The 21,943-nt window shown below is 46.7% G+C and overlaps 1 protein-coding gene across 5 annotated transcripts in view; it reads left to right on the forward strand.

Annotated features, from left to right (window-relative positions):
• Positions 1 to 21,943, forward strand: part of LOC149360661 (prestin-like) — a 282,903-nt gene that overhangs the window by 123,988 nt on the left and 136,972 nt on the right. Inside the window, exon 1 of one of the 5 annotated variants that reach the window (XM_089572441.1) lies at positions 10,747 to 11,811. The exons of the other annotated variants lie outside the window; for them this stretch is intronic. Within the exon in view, the coding sequence (XP_089428567.1) occupies positions 11,727 to 11,811 (85 nt within the window). The 5' untranslated portion in view covers positions 10,747 to 11,726. Of the gene's footprint in view, positions 1 to 10,746; positions 11,812 to 21,943 lie in introns of those variants that run through there. 5 annotated transcript variants of the gene reach the window in all.

The following is a 21,943-nucleotide window of genomic DNA, read 5'->3' on the forward strand; positions in this document are numbered from 1 at the left end:
GGTTCCGTGTAACGGTGAGAAAGATAGCGTTATCGCCACGCACACCAACAGAGCGAGGACAGCGGGGAATTGAGTATTTTTTTTTTTTTTCAGTAGAGAGTCGAATCAACCCGAGTCCGCGAGTAAACACAGCGTGAACAGTAAGCGGGATGCGTTTGTTGGTGGGATGTGCGCAGTTTATTCCATGCAAATGTTCCTTTATTGTAACCAGCGGAGGCTGTACCAGTTTGCACATGGTATGAAAACAAGAAAATATGCTTAGAAATGAGCTTGCACAACATATAAAAAAGAAAACTGAAATTTCTGGAGGAAAAAAATGCCGCTCTCCAGACGCAGCTCACCCGCCGTGAAGTATGTTTATTAGTTTTATTCATTTTTGTTTTTGATATCACAACCAGAGTGATTCCCGTTTATGTATTCTGAAACGCTAGACTTTCTTTTCAGTTCTTCAATAATTCATTATTTCCACGGTTCAGAATTTAGCAGTTCGTCTTCTTCTGAAGTTTCATTATTAGATTAAGTGACCTAACGTTGTTCGTTTGCTTTCGGTTCAGTGGGCAGCCGTTGCCAAAGAAATATCTTCGCAGGCGTTCATTCACATATTTTGAACGGTAGAAGAGGAAATACGATCGTTAAGCTTCACGCGTTTGTTTTGAATTGTTACGGATGCTGCTTTTGTCCAATGACGTCAGCTCAGCAGACAAGCTGAGAGTGGAAAGGCTGCAGCATGAAAGTAGATGAATCCGTTTTCTCATGAACGACACCCGGTGATCGTTGCGGTGATCGATGATCGTTGTAACTCGGTGATCGTTGTAACTGTACCCGGTGATCATTGTAACTGTTGCCTGCTCGGCCACCTGTCTTGCAGCCCAGCATCGTTGTCGTCTATTCTTCTGTCTCGTTTATTTGCGTTGTGTTCTTTCACAGTGTTCTTATTGTCACTATGGGGTAAGCTATCGTGCACAAAAACCTTAGCATGGTTGGTTGTTCGTACTCCGCTGAGAACCGCCCGAGCACCCCCCATATGAGTTGACGCCCAAGTGCATCGTTCTACCGTTTCCGCTACTGGTGCACAGAGAAGGAAGGGCAAGACCAGGGTCGTCTGGTGCTACCTCCAGGACAGCACAGATATGTGAGGCGATGCCTGAGGCACTGACGAAACGGCCGATGTGAACGTCACCTTAGTAGCCTCAAGAGCTTGTGATTGAATACGCTACATCGGACTGAAAGGCCACGAGATCGGGCACAGTAAGGCGCGGGACTAATTGCGTGAGACGCATGTTGTAAGGAATCAATTCAAGACAGCGCTTCGAAAAAAGTGACAAATTCTATTGCCTGAGGGGAAAAAATATAATATTAATGGGAGAAGAAGCGTTTATGGATGGAAAGTTAGTGCACACCCGGTCGTTTTGAAAAATTGGTTGGTTTATTCGTTTATTGGGGTATTGGGGTTTAACGTCCCAGAGCGACTCAGGCTATGAGGGACCGCCGTAGTGAAGGGCTCCGGAAATTACGACCACCTGGGGTTCTTTAACGTGCACTGACATCGCACAATGCACGAGCCTCTGGAATTTCGCCTCCATCGAAATTCGGCCTCGGCGGCCGGGATCGAACCCGCGTCTTACGGGTCAGCAGCCGAGCACCATAACCACTGAGCCACCGCGGCGGGTCCTTTTGAAAAATATATGCAGGCTAGTTCGCGTCCCTGTAGAGCGGTTTCTGGCCTTTTCTGTAAGATTCATGACGCGTTGTCACTGCTCCGAGTTAGAAGTGGGAAGGACTGTCTTGCTCGCAAGAGAATACCACTGAAATCGCTGAGATACCACGCCATGGACCCTAGACTTGCGTAGCTGTTTGTGAAATGGCGCGTGTATTTTCATCAGTGTGGGGTACATAAACCCCTAACGCCTTGTCGTTCGACATTTAAAAGACACTGGCAGCCAACCGAAGTTGACCTGTATCCAAAAGGTTCCGCGTTCCGTCCGCTCAGAGACCAGACTCGCTTATAAAACAGAGCTTTTATAAGCTATAAAAGGCAACAAAATCAAATACAAGGCAAAATGAAATACAGTCACTGTCGTCACCCGCAAATTTCGAAAGTAAACGACACAGGTCAACAACAGTTTTTGGCATGGATCCCAGAGGCACGGCTACCCCGCAATTCACCTAAAAAAGGTGGCAACCACAAAAGCGTTAAGCCGGACACAAAAACGCCGGTCAAACGTTAAGATACGCAGTAGAGCCAGAGAATAAACTTTTGCTGTATTGGATTGAATTGAGTTGTACTCAGTGTCTCTTTAAAACTATGGCGAAAACGCATGCGTTCTCGCTCCCAGATATGAACCTTCTCGTGGTGCATTATACCGCACAGACCACCATCGTTGTAGCTCACTCCTTCGGCATTTGGGACAATGTTTTTCAAAGCACCCCAGTGCTCTGACTATCGCCCTCACACCGCCAAAGATGGGCAAGGAGGTGCAGAGTTTTTCAAGGTTTCGCCCCGTACTCGCAGTTTGTGTGCTCATCCAGGCAGCCAATCCCTCGTCGCCTGTTTGTGGGTGGTAATGCGTAGACTGCTGCGGGGAAAGCTGGAAGCGAAGTGTTGCGATGTGTCGGGATTCCCCTTTCTGCTGTACAGATACGACACGTGTCCCAGTGCTCCATCGATTCGAGCTTTTCCTCAAACAGCACTGCCGATCGACGTCGGCACTTGTTGTTGACGGATGTGTCCCCCCATCGGCCGCCCATTCGCAGACACGACGGTGGTTGCATACCATTTTAGTGTGACTGCATTCATAGTGGCTTTTCCACGCATTTCGCTGTTATATGTTTGCTTGCCTGAATCTTGTTTAAGGCGCAAGCCTTTAATGCCTCATCGTTGTAAGCAGGAGTTGTCGACAGAAATGTCACGCTTTTCAATTGGTCGAAATGGTCGTGACGTCACAGCGTGCGATTTTCAAACGGGGCCAATCGTACTTCGGCTAGTAACCATGCAACCAATTAAAGGGATGGTATAGTGATGCTCCAAGTAAAATGAATAAATCAAAACGAGTAGGAAATAGGTTGAGTTGGGGAATGAGACCCAGGGTCTCCGGAGTGCGAGACGAGCACGCTAACCACTCCGCCATGCCGGCTCGATGTTTTGGAATGAACAAAGGCGCGTCTAGTGAATACGGTGTCTTCGTACCCTCCCATCTTCCTCCCTTCCATGACGGAAAAATTAAATAAAAAGAGCGAACAAAATTAAAAATAAAAATGAATAAGGAAATGTAAAAACAAAAAGTTAAAATCTAATTTAAAAATTAAAAACACAACAAATATAAAAATTAAGAAATCAATGTAAACCAGTGCACAAGGAAAGGCTTTCGCCTTGCGGCACTTTAGACTACAGCGCCCTGAATTTTTGTGGCAGGCTACCCACCTGCTCACTGGCTTGTTGATAACCTGCCAACTTTGTATATATACTGCCCTCCGTGGCAGGTGGAAGTGTCATTAAATATGTATTTATTTATTTATTCCAGCTGCCTCCAAAGTTCCTCCAGAATAGGGTATTAGTAATAAGGGGGATGTGGCAGGCGGGGGGCGGGGGGGGGGGAAACAATAATTAATAAACCCGATACATTTTAGCAAAAAGTCCAATACAACAAAAAACGTTGCACGAGCAGCACCTGTCATCGCAAGGCAGTGACGCAATCGCTTATTAACCGCTGCAACACTGCGCCAGGAGTGGGAGGAGGACTCCCAGGGATCTATGATTGCAAAGTATACAATGACCAGTTCCGCATATATGGGCATTAGCCAATTATCGTTATCCGAACAACTTCCATCCGCGAACAATGGATCCCAACACTGGATCCGATGCGAAAACCGAAGTGTTAGCGCACCTAATTCGCATTTGGCCAATGTAAATCGACCCTTTTTTTTTGCTTTGTTTGTGTTGTACATTCCTGCTCCTTCGCTTTGTTTTTCTTACAAATCCAAGTCTCATCTCGCCGAGCGAGAAACGAACGTTCAAACGAATTTAACTCTGGCGCCCCATTTGCGTATACGTACTTGGTTATTTTAATTATCACTGGTTTGTTTTGAAATTAAATTCTCCTCTAAGTTTCCTGCAAATATATACCAGAGGAATCGAAATAACAAGGACGCATATGCTGTAAAAGCAGTAAAAGGCAAAAATATCTAAAGCAACATTTTATCGTACCCTATATGCACTTGTAGCCTAGTAAACGGCTATGTATGTTGTCTGTTCTTCTGTAGTGAGCTTAATTTGCCCCTCAAGTTTACGTTGGCTGTCGGTCTGTGGGGATATCTGCGCTTAATTTCGCAGCTTTCTGGTTCGTCTTCCCATTACATTTTTGGGAGAGGATTGCTATGAGCACTCTTTCCACCTGCTAGTTCACACCCCGATAGCTCTTCGGGGTTACTCCTTCAAATTTAGGTGTTGGAGGATGCCACAAATTTTGGAAAATATGATATAAGGCTGAAGCGCACAACCAGACAAACGAGCGCTAACTTTCAACGGTTTATTGTGAACAGCTGAACGTTATTGCTCGTTTGTCGCTCGTCTCTTTCACCGTCCTCGTCTGGTTGTGCGATTCAACTTTATATCATGTCTCACCAACACGCCCCAGCAACCACTGAAAATATCCCAGCTTTTCTGTTACTATTCGCATGGCTAGCTCCCACATACAGGTTGAGTATAGCGAATACGATCGCGAATTAGGATCGTTCAGTGTACGCTTATACAACATAAAATCTGAGGCAGCCATCTAAAGAACGCACCACTTCACAAATGGCGGCGCCTACGATATGAAAAGACAGATCTGGCCATGGCTGACCACAGCAATAGCTGCGAGCTTACTGCCTCTGTAACTTTTTAAAATGTTCCAAAACTGACAAGTGGGGAGCGCAAAGAATATGGACCCCGTGAGGGAATGTTTCCACCCGGTGCGCACACTTTGATTTTGATTGTCTTCATCTACCCGAACCAGCTTTGTGTGGTTCTGTCCTACACCATTGATATCAATGTCTCAGTATCAATGTCTGTTGCCTGCATTGTTCCCTATATACGTGTATGGGCTGCTTTACAGCGCTGTTTGTTTATTCGTGCTAAAGGGCTTCGTGCGAGTTGGAGGACTTTCTCGATACCGTTTCAAGTAGGTCGGAAAGTCTGGTTGATGTTTCAATGTCCGAAATGTCTTTTTTGTAGCGATAGCTACACTACGCCAGCCGCTTCGCGAGGTCAGCGTGGCTGCGCGCTGAGCCGTGTCAACACCGCTCCGCCAGCTGTGCGCATGCGCGGAGTGACGTCATAGCCCGCAGCTGGTGTGCGCGCCGCGCACCTCGCCGCTGCGCTGACGGCGGAGCACACACCGCCCGCCTCGTCAGTTGTGCGCATGCGCGGAGTGACGTCAGAGCACGCAGCTGGTGTGCGCGCTGAGAGCCCACCTTACGCTAGCATTTCAAGCGTTCAGTGTGGCGGCGGTGTGGCTGGTGACGTGGTTGGTCACGTGGTGCGGAGTAGCTGCTGGCGGCACGGCACGCCGGCTAAACTGAGTGGGGGTGGAGTGGAGAGGGGGGGGGGGGAGAGTGAATCCACGTCCAGGGACGAAGGTGAAGAAGGAACGCCCAGCGAAACGGAGCGGCGAAAGACCGACTTTGCAATTCGACTGAGCGAGTTCCACTCGGCCAGCTGTAGCTATCGCGTCACTCCAGGTTTAGCCAATTTTCTAAACCGCAGCCAATTTTCATGCGCCCCCAATGGCTACAGGGAGAGCTTAGTTGGGAGCCCCTGGGTCAATTTTTATGTCCTGCTTATGTCCAGTTAGCAGCAAATGCTCCGCACTTGCGTCGTATTTTGCATCTATAATTAAAGACGGTTGCCTAGGCCAGGCCCCCTGCCTTTTATTTCGAGGAAACAAAGCAGATACAGAAAAAAAAATAAGTCAACGCCCAGTTTTCTTAAGGGCCGTCCTCGTTGTTATTTTTTTTTATCCCAGCTTGCTGTTACATTTTTTCAATCATTCTTGCCGTGGCAAACTTTGCAAGTGAGGCCATTGTTGGACGCAAAAAAAAAACGCGTCAACCCGCACGTGTCACTCCTGCTCCTTAGGACCTAGGGGAGGGAGAATCTGGAAAGCATGGTATGTCACTTAAAACGTCAAATTGTGGGGTTTAGCGACCCGAATTGACACATATATATAATGAGGGATGCCGCAGTGGAGAGAACCGAAATAATTTACACCATCCGGGATTTTTTAACGTGCGTTGACATCGAACAGCACCAAGGCGTTTTTGTATTTCGCCTGAATCAAAATACTGCAGCCACGGCCAAGATCGAACCCGCAACCTTGAGATAGGCAGCCGAACGCCAATGCCGTAGAGCCACCACCGCTTGGTTCCTTGAAAAATTTCATCAATAGACGGTGCTCACAAGTTGCCTAAGCTTTAAATACCTTCTCGGAAGATACTTCAAAGTGATGAAACTAATTTCATATATTTCACTAGCAAGCTTAACTAGTGACGATTATGCTGCAGGCATCTGCATGTGCCTGTTTTTCGGCGCTAATTGGGGGAAATAGTGTTTCTAAGTTATACGATGAATGTAATTATTTTATCAGAACTTCAAAAAACAGACAAAGAGGAGGATGTGCGATACGAGCGGTTATCATATCCCCTTCTTTGTCCTCGTGTTCCAACATGTACATCAACTTCACCACATCGCAATTTTGAATGTATTTGTTTTGTTGTTGTTGTTTTGCTCTACTTTTTGTTGTTTAAAGACTGTCTGGAGAGACAGCATTACTCACCAGGGAGCGGTCCGGTCTGCACGCGAGAAGCAAGCAATGGGCAGATTCAGAAAATACATTCCGGCCTTCTTGTTGAGCACACAAGTGCGCTATAAAGCCCCCTTTTTTTTCCGGGCCGGCATTCTGGCAGGCATACAAGTGGCTGCCCGTGTCTTTTCTTGGCTTTTGTACCATCGCCAACACAGCGCAAGCGATTGGCTTGAATGCACAACCCGGTCACGTCCGACGATGCTATACGCAACGTGTGAGCAGAAAAATACGCATTGGTATTCCTGCTCTCGTCTCCGCTTGAAATAGAATTGGGTATCCATTCGATTCGATGCATTCAAGCCGCGCGACAAGCGAAAAGAGAAGCAGAAAAAAAGATATTGTAGTCTTGCGCCTGTAGAGTCAAATGTTAACATCGGCTTCAGCCGTGTGTGAGGCAAAGAAGCAGAAAACTGTTGGTAAAAATGTTTACGCTCGCCTTAGAGTTGTTGGTCGCATTTAATGTGAGGCGTGTTTCGCGTCCGTGTTGTGTGTGGAAATCGCTGGCGCCGTCCACTGGCCCGCGATGGCTCTTTCCGACCTTGGTTCGAGTGACACACGCCCTCTAGGATCTGAACGCTTTCAAAAAAGCGGTTGCGATGTTGGGAAATGCAGGCAGTTTGAGAAAATCAAGAATAAATGCAAGAGGGAAGCCCCAGAGGCGCGATACGAGGCACAGGGAAGGTGACCTGAAGGCCGTTCGGTTGCTGCCACCATTTGCCCGGTCGGCGTGACGTCACTCGACCCTTTCCCCCTCCCAACAACCTTGCAGGCACCGAGCCAGAATCGCAGTAAACTAGTATGTTCTTGGGTCACGTGTTAATGTCTACATGACTTGACGAGGATGTAGCTCGACGAGGGCAGGCGCATGTTGCGAGAGCGTTGACAGGTGATCGAAGAACAGGGAAATGTTGTGGAGTAGTTGTTAAACATGTGTTGCTTAAGTCTCGTCCCGTACTGCTCGTGCCTACGTATGCGTGACGTGCCCTATGTTCGCAGCTGGTGCGTCGCTTATGAGAGGAACGTAGGAGGAATTCGACTGAACAGCTGGGAAGTACACACGAATGAAGCTGTTTGTGCTGTAACGTCAGTGGCATTTTACAGCTGGGATAGTTGGTGAGAGGGTATGCTGAGAGCACGCAGACTAACGCAACAGGAGTGCTAGCAATTGATGGTTGCTACCCACACTAAAACATATAAGAGAGGATAAAATTTGTACGAAAGGCATCGTACAAGAGTTGGGAAATGTTTAAAAAAAAGAAAACAGGTCAATACAATCCCTGTTTAATCGCACTACACAAAAGCACACTTGTGCGTGGTACGCAACAGACCTTCGCGTGGCCAAGCTGACGGTGTTTCCGCTGCAACTAGTTTTTTTTTTCTTCCAGTCTGACGTTACGCCGTACAAGACAGTAGCGTGCTTACGCGCATGAAGAAATCGTTTTGCAAACTTAGGGTGAACATACACTCTGCACGGTGTTATTAAATAGCGTGCACAATGCAACAGTGCAGTGCCCTAGCTAGTTCTGCTTTAAAAGCTGGTTCAAGTATATGTTCATATTACCTGTCAGTCAGTCAGTCAGTCAGTCTTTTAGTCGGTCAGTCAGTAGGTCAGTCAGTCGGTCTGTCAGTCAGTCAGTCTTTCAGTCGGTCAGTCAGTCGGTCGGTCAGTCAGTCACTCAGTAGGTCAGTCAGTCGGTCTGTCAGTCAGTCAGTCTTTCAGTCGGTCAGTCAGTCGGTCGGTCGGTCGGTCGGTCGGTCAGTCAGTCAGTCAGTCAGTCAGTCTGTCAGTCAGTCAGTCACTCAGTCAGTCAAAGTCAGTCAGTCAAATATTTTTTTATCTTTATTTCCAGCTAAAAAAGCCATAGCACGCCAAGCTTCGACGAGCTTGACTGCCTTCCTGACTGGAAACATTGAAAAAAAAAATGGCTTGTCGGTACAGTAAAAAGGAAATTAACCGTTCCAGGCATCATGCCTTCTGACAGACTCGTAAAAGGCTGAGCTTTCTGCCTTGTGTCAGTTGATCGGCGGAAACATGGAGCTGACTTTTTAAATAGTTGTTTTCTTACTCTTCCATATAAGCTGACATCTTCTTGGATCTGACATCAAACGCGCCCGAAATCTGCAGGCACTGTCGACAACGCTTATTCTCTCCTATGACCTGCGAACGTAACATGATTTTGCAACGGTGAACGGTGATCTCACCACAGATATTTCTGTATATATCTTTGTTGACATCAGCAGGGTCGCTGCTTTGTGTCCTCCCTGTGTTTATAAAGTGACCTTCCGGGAGGGATTCACAGCACATCAACAGCATGACAGCCATTTTTATCAGCTTTAACGTATAATGGTTGCATATCTGTTACTGAATCATCGCCAGGGCACTCATTTCGCGGTGCGCGTACGAGTGACGTAATAATTTCTCATCCTGTTTCCGCGCAGCTTGGACCACTCGTCTCTATTAATTCCTTGAGAAAGAGCAAAAACATGTTCGCCAACGTTGCCGGTCCGTGGGCACTGCCCGGAGAAGTCATTTTCCTTTCGTTTTCCTTTCTTTTACACGTTTATTCGCCCCATGGTCTGTGCCCCCTTTGCCACCGGTTGTCTACTTTCGGACGTTGTCTAAATACTCATCACACCTAAAGCTATTCTATAGCTGCTGGCTCGGAAAGTACTTTCGTATGTGTTTTGCGTGACGATGAGAATAAAATGTAATGAACTTTATCGTACTGCGCTCAAACCAACTCCAGACTGTATATGAGAATCCGACCAGAGAAAGAAGTGTACCGCGGGTACCTGGAAATTGTCTTGAAATATGTGGCCTCTAGCATTGTACAGAGAAAGCGTCTATATTCACTGCGCAATAAGCGCTAATAAGGCTTTCAACAGATCTCTTCACTTAATATTATGTGGTCGAAATTTCCGGAGCCCTCATAGCCTGAGTTGCTTTGGGACGTTAAACCCCAATAAACCAAACCAAACCATTATACCTTCGTTTATATTCAGTTCAGTGGCCGAAAGACCGCCTGGCTCAGCAGATACAGTGTCCCGTTCGTCTTTGCTGTTAGCTTTTTTTTTTTTCTTTGCTGGCGCCTTACAGTGGTCCTCGACAAGCCCCGTAACAAGTTCTTTTAACCTCCGTTTATGTTCTCTAACAGTTTTGAAAGTGCGCGCCGAGTACAGAAAGCGTTTCGTGACCGTCTTAACCTTCCGCCACACTGCCCGGTGCCCGCCATCCTGTACCCAGTCCGTTTGCTTCTTATTCCGAGACCGCGAAGCCATCGTCCCGTAATACGCCGCAGTCAGATCGGCGCTGCAATTCCGGTTCGGGCCGCGATAACGCGCTGGGATTTTGTTTGGGTCAAGAGCAAGGCCCCGTAGAGGCTGCCCGAGGGAAGGACGCATCAGTCGGCGCCGAGCGGCGCGCCGCAATCAATCGCTGCCGTCCCCTCTCCCCCTGGTTATCTCTAATGATCGCAGATCACCTCGCAACAACCGGTTGACGCGACAGGCGCCCGGGGCAGAGGGTCGTTGCGACCGCGGACAGGTGTTAGGCTCGCGAACGGGGAAGAAGACCATTTAATGGCGACCCCTCGGTGTCCCACGTGATGATCAGCTGCCGTCGTTCGTCGGATAATTCAGCGTCCGATGGCTTCGATAAAATTGCGCTTCGCTGCTAATCGACGGTATGCCCTCCGCTAGGCAGGGTAATTGTCGTGTCATCCCATCGTAATCTCACACAATCAGGCAGGTCATTACTTTGTCGCGCACAATCTGTCGCTTCGTGGTCCCCACACATAGTCTCTGGAGAAGCGCACCGCGCGTAACCGGCGTTCTGGGTCTAACCACGCGCTGTCAGGAAGATTTGTTTGGCTTCGAGTGCGGGAAAATGTTACACTGGCCAGACTCGTGCACCGGTTTTAGGCCGATCATGAATGCCATTGATTATGCAAAACAGAGAGACGGAGATGGTGAACTCTCTGGTCTGGTCTCGTGTAACTGGCTGGCTCGAATGGCGTCAGCGCCCTCTCTCTCCGTACATCTCCCCCGGGGCTAGTAAGGACCCACACACCGCGTCACACTCTCAACGAGCGTCGAGAACCGAGGGAGTACGCGCACATGGCGTCGGCGGCTGTCTTCCGCGTCTCGCGCGCACTGCGCGATGCGCTGATATCTCCTTTCGCCGGTTAATGACGTCGAGCCCTCTCTCTTCCCTCCTCCTCCTCTCTCTCTTTACCGTCGCGGACAGCGTAGGCCGACTCGGCGACGTGCCTCCGCGTATACACGCCGCTCATAGCCGCGAGCGAGTAGCCCTCACCATCAGCGCGATGCGAGACCTGGGAAGAAGTCTTGCCTAGTACTAGCCCCGTGCCGCGCGCGCTCTCCAGATCCAATCGGACTTACTCACTCACGCATACGCGGCCAGACCGGACGAGAGCCGACCACGTGCTGGATTTGGCCCGTCTCTGCGCCCGTGCCTCGAACAACGCTTGCTTTTAGGATCGTCGGCACTCGTTTAGCGCTTTCTCTTTCTGCAGAGTTTTTCTCTTCCGATTTGTGCGGGTTCTCACAGTGTTCCGGTTCTCGCGCATGAACGCACCCAAACACGCGTGTGTCCCAACGATTACTCGACTCCTGATTATCCCGGTACTTCGTTAACCCGACACTTGGCTTCTTCTGACGTCGTAGTTCTCCGACGACCCAGCTGTTTCTTCTTCGACTCGGTGGTTGTTGATACGGTCCCACGACATTCGCGTGTTTAGCTTTCGGTTGATCCGACGCTGTGGTGGTGTGGCCGTGCTGTGATTTTCTTCCGTGCAAGCCGCGGCTCTGCGGCGCTTCGGTTTCGGCTTCGTCTGGACTCTGGGCCCCACTCTGGATACTGGCATGCGCACGCCGGACGTCCGTGTCCCGGTTGACGACGGTGATGCGAAACCCGCCGTCATGGAAACGGAACAGCCTACGCCCAAGAGTAAGTCTGGCTGCGGTTTGCCACTACGCTAGCGCTTCTTATTTGCCTGGGCTTATTTTGAAGCCTCGGCTTTCTGTAAAAGCATTCATTAGAGCAAAAATGTTGAAGTAACTGCTTTCGCAGAACTGCGGCATCAGATATGTGATCTTCGCGTATTTGCTTTGTCTTTCTAAAGTTACTGCTGCAAACTTTATATAGAAAAATGGGAATTCTCTTCGCTCAGGTTGTTTTCTTTTTTTTTTTATCAGTAGCTGTGTATGTGAGGTCCGCCAAGGAGGAGGGCTCTAACTTGTCCAATTAGCCATCTTTATGTAAAAATTAGTCGAATGGGCTTCTTTTTCAATTTCGATGTTAATACAGTGGAGATCATTTGTGGCAAAGCGCACGTACAAAAGCTCCTTCCTTATCATATTGAGACTTGGAGTCCAGTATCCATCCTTTTAGGTGGCTTCGATTCTCACATAAAGGCAGTTCATAACATCCAGACCAGCGTAGTCGTTGATTTGGATTAAGAAAAGCATTGCGACTGGCCCATCTATTGGACGACGCGTTGAAGTCAACATTACCTTCATTAGCTCTCCGGTGGTATATCCTGCTTCGTAAATTATTTCATATTAATAATCGGAAATGCGTCGTGATAGAAGACAATGCTTTGAAGAACGAGTAACTAGCGCTGGTGTAAATTACTGCAGGGAACCCCGTTTGCGCTGGTTTCCTTGCTGGAGCGTTATTTTGTATTCATCGCTAGACCTAACACAGGGTCGATACCGTCCTTGCAGCCTTCTCTTTCAAAAAAAAAAAGAGGGAGATGTATGGAGTATGTAGTTGCGTGAAAGCACGCGAGTGGCACGGCATCATGCGTATGCGCACGCCTTGTCTCAGTTTCGTTGCGTTGAGTTTTGACTGAAATAAAAAAATGTACATTCTTCCAGTTTTACACCCTTTTTCATAACGTACACATTCAATTGTAACAGAGGTATATGACCGCGCCGCATAGTGCTCTTTCTTCTTTATTCACAGTTCGAACGTTTTCAGCTATTTGGCGCCATAATTAATTATGGTTCCTACTATTGGGTTTTTACTATATTTTTTTTAATTTAATCATCTATTGCCTGCTCGCTAACCTCTCAGTCGACAAACTTGTTTTTCTGCCGAGGTGTTAGGCGTTCTTGGTGGTGGACCTAGTAATAGCTTCCGCCAACAGGTGGCATATCAAATTCGTGGTGTCCAGCAGTCCGTGTACACTCCACATTATCGAGAAGTTCTCCTTTACTTCAAAAACTTCCGCTTTGTGTCATCTGCCCGGCAGTTGAGCTTTGTCGTTCGACCTTCGTATCATCATCGTCATTTATTGACCCTTAAAGACCCTTGGGTAGAGCGGGGGGGAAGGGGAGGGGGGGCGTTACATCACAAGAATACAACATGTTACAATCAGTGCCATATTATACATATACTGGCAGAATATAAAGAGGAAGTGTGCATAAACCCATCACAGAGAGTGGCCAAACATATATAAAACGGTAGTTCCGACAATGTCGGAACAGTTTTCATCATGGCCAGCGGAGTTGATTGTTAGGAGTTAACGGATACATCGACGTTCTTACAATGGCTATTCCCATTTTCACGGACTAAGGGGCGAAATTTTGGAAAAAGTATGTAGAAAGCTCATACAGAAAGAGTGCTTGGCCCTACACCTGCTATATTTTTTTTTTTTTACGTACGGTCGTAGATACGTCCAGATATCACAACTGTTTCTCTGGTCTAAAGAGAATAAAACTGTTTATATTCAATCCTCAGATCGAACAGAGGAGCCTTAACAAGTTTCAGGACCTCCTAACCCAAATGTCTGTTTAGCTTTACTAATTGATTGTACCACATGCTGCATTCAGCTGTTTTGTTATTTTGTTTTGCTCTTGCGGTTATGTTAAGCCTCTAATGCACTACCTGTTGTTTTTTCGTGTAAATTACAATGTATATTACAGGTTATTGTTTGTTTGTTTGGTTTTGTTTTCTATGTGTGCTTTCTGTATTTATGTATTGCATCTTGGCACTTGCTCATTCTTGTTTTGCGTTCTTGTGTGTCAATGCTCCCCCCTATGTAATACTCTCGACTGAGGGTCTTTAGGGGATTATTGAATAAATAAATAAATAAATTTTGCACTCAGCTCTCCGATGTTTAGAATATTCGCGCTCTTTTCTGAGCTGCATTTCACTGGTCACATTCCCTGAGTGAGAGTGGACGTGGCCTTGGCGAACCTCCAGGGGTGTCTAGTTTCGCGTTCGTTGATTCACGCTCGAGATCGGCTTACACCGTTTTCGCGCCCAGACCGGGGTAACTGAGCTTGTTTTTCGCGTCCCGCACGCATTCTTGTGCAACGGCTGCTCCGGACTCTTTACATCTATCGGCCTGACACTCTGCACAGACTGCAACCGTCAGCACACCGCCAACTGTTGGAAAGTTTCCACAGTTTCGCAGTGTTTCTCCGCCGTTGCGCGTCGCGTTTCTGAACATGTTTCAGTTAGTTGCAAGGCAAACGTGAAAATAATGTAAGTACGTACACCTACCGTCAAAAGTATACAGCCCAAAGGGTTGGCTTTCGAGGCCTGAGCGTGCTTTGTTATGCATCCTCACCGACCGCAATCTCTCGATAGAGGAATGGCTTCGCGTCCTCAATTGTCCCCCTCACAAAAAAAAAATTTTACACAGTCTATAGAATTTCTATAGACTTCTGTCTATGAAGTCTATGGACTTTCTACAGACAAATCTTAGAGAACAGTCTATAGGTAATACAAATGTCATAGACAGTCTATAGACAATCTATAGAATTATGGCCATACACTTTTAGTAGACTTGTCTACAGACAGTCTATAGACTATGAATAGACAAAAAGTAATATCTATAGGAAGTCGATAGAGTAATAAGAAGTCGATAGACTGTCTACAGACCATTTTTATAAGGGAAGCTTTGGACTGCTGGATCTGCTAGGGAATCCCGCTACACAGATGAGAAACGAACCCGATGGCCTGTAAACTTCTGACGGGAGCTGTACGTTGAACACATTCTAGTCGTCATTACCTGCGGTGCTTCATCCTCCATTTTTTTGTACGGCGATCCTCTTGAATGAACATTTATTGTGCGTGCACTACTACTGGCATTCCGGTCATAACCATGCAGCAAAGGGAATCTGCTTGCAAGCTGAGTTCTACCGTTTTCTTGGGGCGTAGGCTGCAACGTGCATTAGCCCCGGGATAGTAAGAGCGCATGGGCTCTGTAGTTTTGTGGGGAGTGCATTTTTGCAGGTTTCGAGTATGAGTACAGTTCGAAGTAGTTGTTCTTTTCGATAAAACCGTTAACAACACATTAAAATACTCACCAAATTTCTTGTCTTCCAGGTTCTGTGGGTAGTTTATTGGATGAATAACTGAATAATGTTCAAAAGTTTGATCTTCTCAACGACACGACATTGGCTGGCTGACAATGCTCCCAGAGCTTCGAGCAACTCTTGGCTAGTGCAGTGCCTTTGCCGACATATTTTCGGTTGGGACAATAGGTTATCGTGTTGCGGAAAATGTTCTCTTTTGCAGAATTACTTTTGCTGCAAAGAACACCGTTAATTAGCATCTAAAAATGCTTGTAGGCCTCGATGCGCATGCGTTGTGAGCTCGTGTCTTCCAGGGTCCCATATCCCATAAAAGGTGGTTGACGTCCCCATCTCTGCAATTATAATCATCCACAGAGAAGGGCTGCAATGTGTCTGCGGCAAGCTTAATGTTAGAAGACATTATTTTTAGACCACTATCCGCCGGTGTTATCTTTTTCAGTCACTGGGGATGAGCCTCTGTTTTCGCATAAGCAAGGAGACGAACAGTACGCGTAGAATGACAAGCCTGTGTTGAGGCTCTCCGTTCCACGAGTTTCACGCGCTACAGCGCTGGCATACTGAATCTCCTCTGTAGAGAGAAAAATACAAAGCAGCTACAGCCATCGAGCCTCTACTGCGTAGCGTCCTTCAATAAAAGCACCTGGACTACTTACGAGCTGTAGAAGCTTCCCAGAAAATTGCGAGCACACTTTGACAACTAAAGTATTGAGAGGTGAAAGCCGAGGACACTATGCTGTGCCGACTTCCGGTGTATGTGACGTCACACCGTTACCGTGGCTATATCGATACCCAAATAATACATCTTTCGGCGATGTCAAGTGTTAATTACGCTTAATTACACACTTTTCCATCTAATTTGACACAAATACCCTTAGCAAAAACTAATACGTTTGGAATATACGGAGGTCTATTTAAAATGTATTTTAAACATATTTTGTATTCATGAATGCACTAAAAATATGTAGGAAATACGTTTCTGAAATTTCATGCTTGGTATTCGAAATATATTTTTTAAATGTGCCAAAAATACCTCACTTAAAGCATACTTCGAGCACTTTTCAAATACATGAAAAAATATGCATGCAGTTTTAGCATCTTGTCAGTGTATTAAAAGTGTATTTTCGGAAATATGAAATTAATTCATCGAAAGTATACTTCAATTCTAGAAAACGGGCAGCCCTTGTAAACGTATATGTATGCAGTTTTAGCATCTTGTCAATGTATTAAAAGTGAACTTTCGTAAATATGAAATTAATTCATCCGAAATATATTTCAATCCTAACAAACGGGCAGTCCTTTTAAACGTATTTGCACACTTCTAGCTGCCATGAACAGTCGAGTGCTCGAAATCGTGTTTCGGGAAATGGCATTTGCGTGTCGTGAATATATTTGAAGTGTACTCACGTAAATACGTAATTAATTCGTCCAAAGAACACTGAAATTCTAGCAAATTGGCAGTCCGCATTAGCATATTTGCAGCGCACTACAAGCTGTCGTTGAACAATCTAATGCTCAAAATCGAGTTTCGGGACATCGCATTTTGGTGCTGGCCATCTATTTAAAGTGTACTTTCGTAAATACGCAATTAATCCGTCTGAATTATATTTAAATTCTAACAAATGGGTTGTCCGCGTAAACATATTTGCATTACACTTCAAGCTACCGTGGAACAATCTAGGGCTCGAAATGACGTTTCAGCGAAGAGTGAAAACTTTGGTAACTTCTAGCAGGAAGGTGATCACCACTTATACCCCTGCTACACGGGCGCTTCGAATGCCTTCCAGCCGAATGTCATCTAACGATGCTACATGTGTTCTGTCTAAGGGAGTGCTTGAAGATAATATTACGCCAATGAATATTAACCGCGTCAGCATGAAATTTCCCCGGGAGTGCGCCGATGAGGACGACTGCACTCATACTGTTGTTTACATCGCTTGTTTACATAACATAAATTGCAATCTGCGCTTTGGTTCTAATAAACAATCTGTTTTCTTTTTTACTGGTTGTACTCGTGATTGTTTACGCAGTGCTACAATGTGTGGGAAGCGATGATGCGATCGCACGCCTGAGAAAGCAGGGTTGTTGGCATCGCGCAGGACTGGCGCTTCTCGCTTCTTGTCCCGGCTTTCTCCGACGTGACCAGTACTTTTTTTAAACTACTTTATCCAGAAGTATGTATGGCGACACGTTCGCTTTAACTGAAACGGCCTAACTTGTTATCCACAAGCTAGCGACGGCGACGACTGCTGCTGGCCGTAAAGCACGGCTCGGCAGTCTGGGTCACACCGGCGATTCCCGTTCATCGTACGCGTGCCCTGCGATGTAAGCAATAGTTGATTTCAGGTCACTGTTGCCAAAACTACACCTGGTGACCATTTCACAGATCCAACCCTGCGAACTCGCTGGGCCTAGTCGTCGCGGAAGGGAACAGAGCCGTCGTCGATTGAAACTGATTTGGCAAGCGCTTATCGCTGGTGAGTGTTCAGGTATGCACACGTGAAATATAGCCGTTCGTTTCACTCATTTAGAAGCGCGAGCATGCACGCACCGCCGCCTCATCACCGTGCTCTCGCTCAGCCGCCGACAAGGCTGACCGTCCGCCGACCGGATTCGTTGGTGTCGTTGGCCTGAAAAACGTGTCCCTCTAGAATCGCTGTTGTTCAGCGTGATATATACTGTCGTTGTCGGACTAGTGTGGCGCCGTCGTCGTCGTCGTCACTGTACACTGAAAACGAGCTGAGGCTTTCGAATGCGTTTCGAAAGTGTCGTGCAGCACCGCGGCAGTCCATCGAGTCCGAATGTCATTCCTATTCTCGAATGCCATTCCACTCAATGTCATTCGAACATTTCCGTGTGAGAACGTGATAGCATTATAAAAGCGCCTTGGGTACTTCTGGGTCCGAATAAGCCAGCGGAAAGGACCCCGTGTGGCAGGGCAGACCGGCTCCCTTACACGCCCATGTATCTGTTGGTTGACAGTTCGACTCCTGACCTGTGCCTGACGCAAGTTTCAACTAGCAATTCCGTTCTCAATTAATCCCAGATTCGAACGCGACCAGTAGGGTACTTCTGCGATAATTTGGAAGCCCACAGTATTTGCGCAAAAAAGGGTATCACCGTGCAAAATAGTGCGTCGCTTTCGCTGGGTATATATACGGCAAGCCAAGTGTAGCGCTTGTCGTAGGATTTGTTGTTTGCTGTGTCGCTGTCGTCTTGGTATGCTGTGTGTAGGTATCTGCCGTTCCCATTCAATCACGTGACCTTATAATATCAGACTCCTGTTGATTAATGATAAATACCCGTGTACGATTTGTTCTCCAGTTGATGAATTAACCCGTGTCATTCCATGGAGCCGCCCAGTAGACTTTTTTTTAAGCCCGAGTAAACACATTTTTAATGTATTAAATGTATATTTTTAGTATATTTCTAATGTATATTTTTATTATATTTTTAATGCATTATAAATATGCTAAGCGGGCAAAAATGTACTTTTCACGTATTTTTAAGAACATTTAAAATATTATTCCTAGTATACTTAGAAAGCATTCGTATTGCAGTTTAAGCATAGGGACAAAAAAATGCGAAATAAATATGAAATTAATACAATACGTTTGAAATGCATTTTTAGCACATCCTCTTTTCGCTAAGGGTACGACCATTCTACGACAATTTTCACTATGCGGTGTCGACTTCCGGTGCATGTGACATCACAGCGTTCCCGTGGCTATATCGACGTCCACGCTATTTCGACGCAGTTTCGATATTTTAGCATATAGTTAATTGATTAATCTACAGTCATCACACTTGGCTTCTATGTATTTTTCCTCCTCTATCTGAAGCAACCATTAAGTTTCTTCTATCTTTCTTTAGTTTCCGAGTTAAACGTGTGCGACACGCTTTGTTAACGGACTACAGTATGAGTCAATAAAGGCCTTCGCCTTAAAATCCGCACAGAACTCTCGACAGTGTTACATTGTTATGCACTCCAACACACGCCGACGCTGAATGGGCACCTACAGAGCCGGCTTTGCTTCGCTCTACCGAAGGCGCCTGTACTGGGAACGCTAAGAATCTCGAACAAAGCAGTACAGAGGTATAATAACGACCGGATAAGTGCGAAAGCAGATACCTCACTGCAGTGCTGTTCTCGTGTGGACACAGTGGGTAACTGTGATCACTTTCGCATTGCACTGCAGTATTTCCCCGCCGCCTTGTTGGCCACCTCTGCCTTTGCCACACCAGGAGACAGGTACAGCAGCAGTCCCTCGCCTTAAAGGCGAGAGCCTTTAGTGCTTCATTGCCGTCGACCGAAGGTTGTCAACAGAGGTGTCGCGCTTTTCGGTTGGTCGAAATGGTTTTGACGTCCGAGTGCGCGGATTCGAAGTAATGAGGTCACCCACGGATGCCTGACGCCCCCTTTTGAAGCAGACGACAACTAATAAAAAATAGTTGTCGTCTGCTCCGACAGGGGGCATAAGGCGTCCGTGGGTGACCACATTACATACCTCATTACTGCGAACAGTCATGGATACACCGAACTCATCGAAGCAAAGAGAGAGTCGGCCTAAAGGAGCAGTCAAGGTCGGCAGTCAAAGTGTGTAGTGGTAATGTGTAGTCAAAGTGTGTAGTTAAATAAAGCACTAGTACAGTAGAAAGAGACTCGCAGTCAATGCCAAACAGTGCCAAATTCACGCTTTCAGTGCGGGAAAGAGTGCACGTTTCGTTGCATCCGTCAATGCGCACACGCAGGGCCGTGTAATCGAACGAGCAACCGCCACTATTCTCTGCCGGAACATACACCACTACACCGGGAATAACAAACGAGCAATGAGACAAAGACAAAGCGCAGGAATGCTGGATTTTAAGGGAAAAGCAATACCGGAAACGTGGAGGGTGGCGTCCGGTTTCACGCAAACAGTGTTCGCGTTCCGCCGCTGCTTGGTGCATCCGCGCCGACGCACTGGATGTGGTAGCGGAACTTTTCCACGAGGCTCGCGCGCAGCTTTCCGAGAGCACGCTTGCCGCGACGCTTGTTTAAATTACACTAGGAGGCCGTAATGAACAGTGCGCAATCGCCGCCGCGGTGGCTCAGCGGTTATGGTGCTCGGCTGCTGACCCGAAAGACGCGAGTTCGGTCCCGGCCGCGGTGGCTGAATTTCTTTCGAGGAGAAACTGTGCGATGTCAGTGAACGTTAAAGAACCCCAGGTGGTCGAATTATCCGCAGCCCTCCACTACGGCGTCTCTCATAGCCTTGGTCTCTTTGGGACGTTAAACCCCATAAACCAACCAACCGATACTCTAAACAAAATCCACACAGTGAACAAAAGAGTTGGCGTGAAATGGGTAACAGTAAAGAGAGGGCTTCAAGAAGCCTTAGAGTCAGCTTGCGACGAACTGATGGAAGGACTATGAAACAGGAAGGACTATTGCTGCTGCTACTCAATAAAAAAAATGCACAAATGAGTTCGCTCTCAGCTTGTCTGTATGCTACGCTAAGTTGGATGTTCGTTTCTTTATGCAAACCCGTACAGCGATTTTAGAACGGAGAATGTGCTCGGGCAAAAAGACTGACCGTCATAAATAGGTGCAGTATATGGTCGCAGCATACATGGGGAATACAGGACGAAATATGAAGTCGAAAATGTTGACGTCACAGGGAATGGAGCTCATTTTCCGAAAAAAAAAAGTAGAAGCAAGCAGGCTGCTTTAGAGGAGGGCAGAGGCCAGAAAGTTGCCTTTCTATAATAAACTATAATAAACTATAATAACCGCAGTGGCTGATTTTTAAAGGAAAACGTAGAATGCGACTAAGCTATGTCAAACTTTCAAAGGTTAAATGGTTTTCAACGGCTCGCAGTCGTACTCTGAAGAGCCATGTTTGAACAAATTATGCATGCGCGACTGCTATGGCATTTAAACACTGTTGAGACGTATAACGCTGGGATTGTGACGTATGGGGCTATTCCGGGAACGGTTATCTGCGCTCTGGGGCTTGTAAATTGGAACGGAAGCTGCAGGTAGGCGCCACTGTTCTCGCTGACGTCGCTAGTCTCCCTAAACGCCATGCCATTCGCGTGTTCTCCAGTTGGTCGCTGCCGCACAGCAATTGTTTCAATGAAAAACAGGAGCCAGGAATATTTATTCGGATGAGAATTAGAGCAAATCAAAGCTATAGTCGAAGTCTACAGGTTTGGGACCAAACGGCACTCGCAACTATGAGGTAAGAGAACTGCGATGGGTGCGAAGGCGTTTTCTGACAGGCAGTGGAAAACATGCCGTGTGTTCCGCGCAAAAATCACCAGGGTTGTGACAAAAGACGGAGTGTCTTTGCCAAGTGAAACCATCCTTGTTCTGCAACTCCGAGCACTAGTGGGCTGTATTATTTTCATTCTGTAAAGATAATCAGTTAGTAAAGACTAATTTGCTAATTTTTCGCATATTGACTTCATTAATAAAGTGTCACTTTCAGAAGCTGTAGATCTTCTTGAAAAGCAGCAGGCTCAAATGTTGTCACCGAGGTAACACTTGAGCAGTTTTATTTACCGCACTTGAAAGAACGCCTAAGAAATACAGAAGCTACCATGTGACAACTGCTGGCGTCCAGTGCTCGCCCGCGACAGCGCCCCTGAGAAAAGCCAATTTTGTTCTCTGAAACACGTATCGGGACTATGAAGTAACACCTTTTCACGTGGTAGCTTTTGTATTTCGCAGACTTTCTTTGGAGGCCTTTAAGAAAAGCTATGTAAGT

Source organism: Amblyomma mixtum, chromosome 2 (assembly GCF_055824585.1).
Source record: "Amblyomma mixtum isolate Tamu chromosome 2, ASM5582458v1, whole genome shotgun sequence".
Taxonomy (NCBI): domain Eukaryota; kingdom Metazoa; phylum Arthropoda; class Arachnida; order Ixodida; family Ixodidae; genus Amblyomma; species Amblyomma mixtum.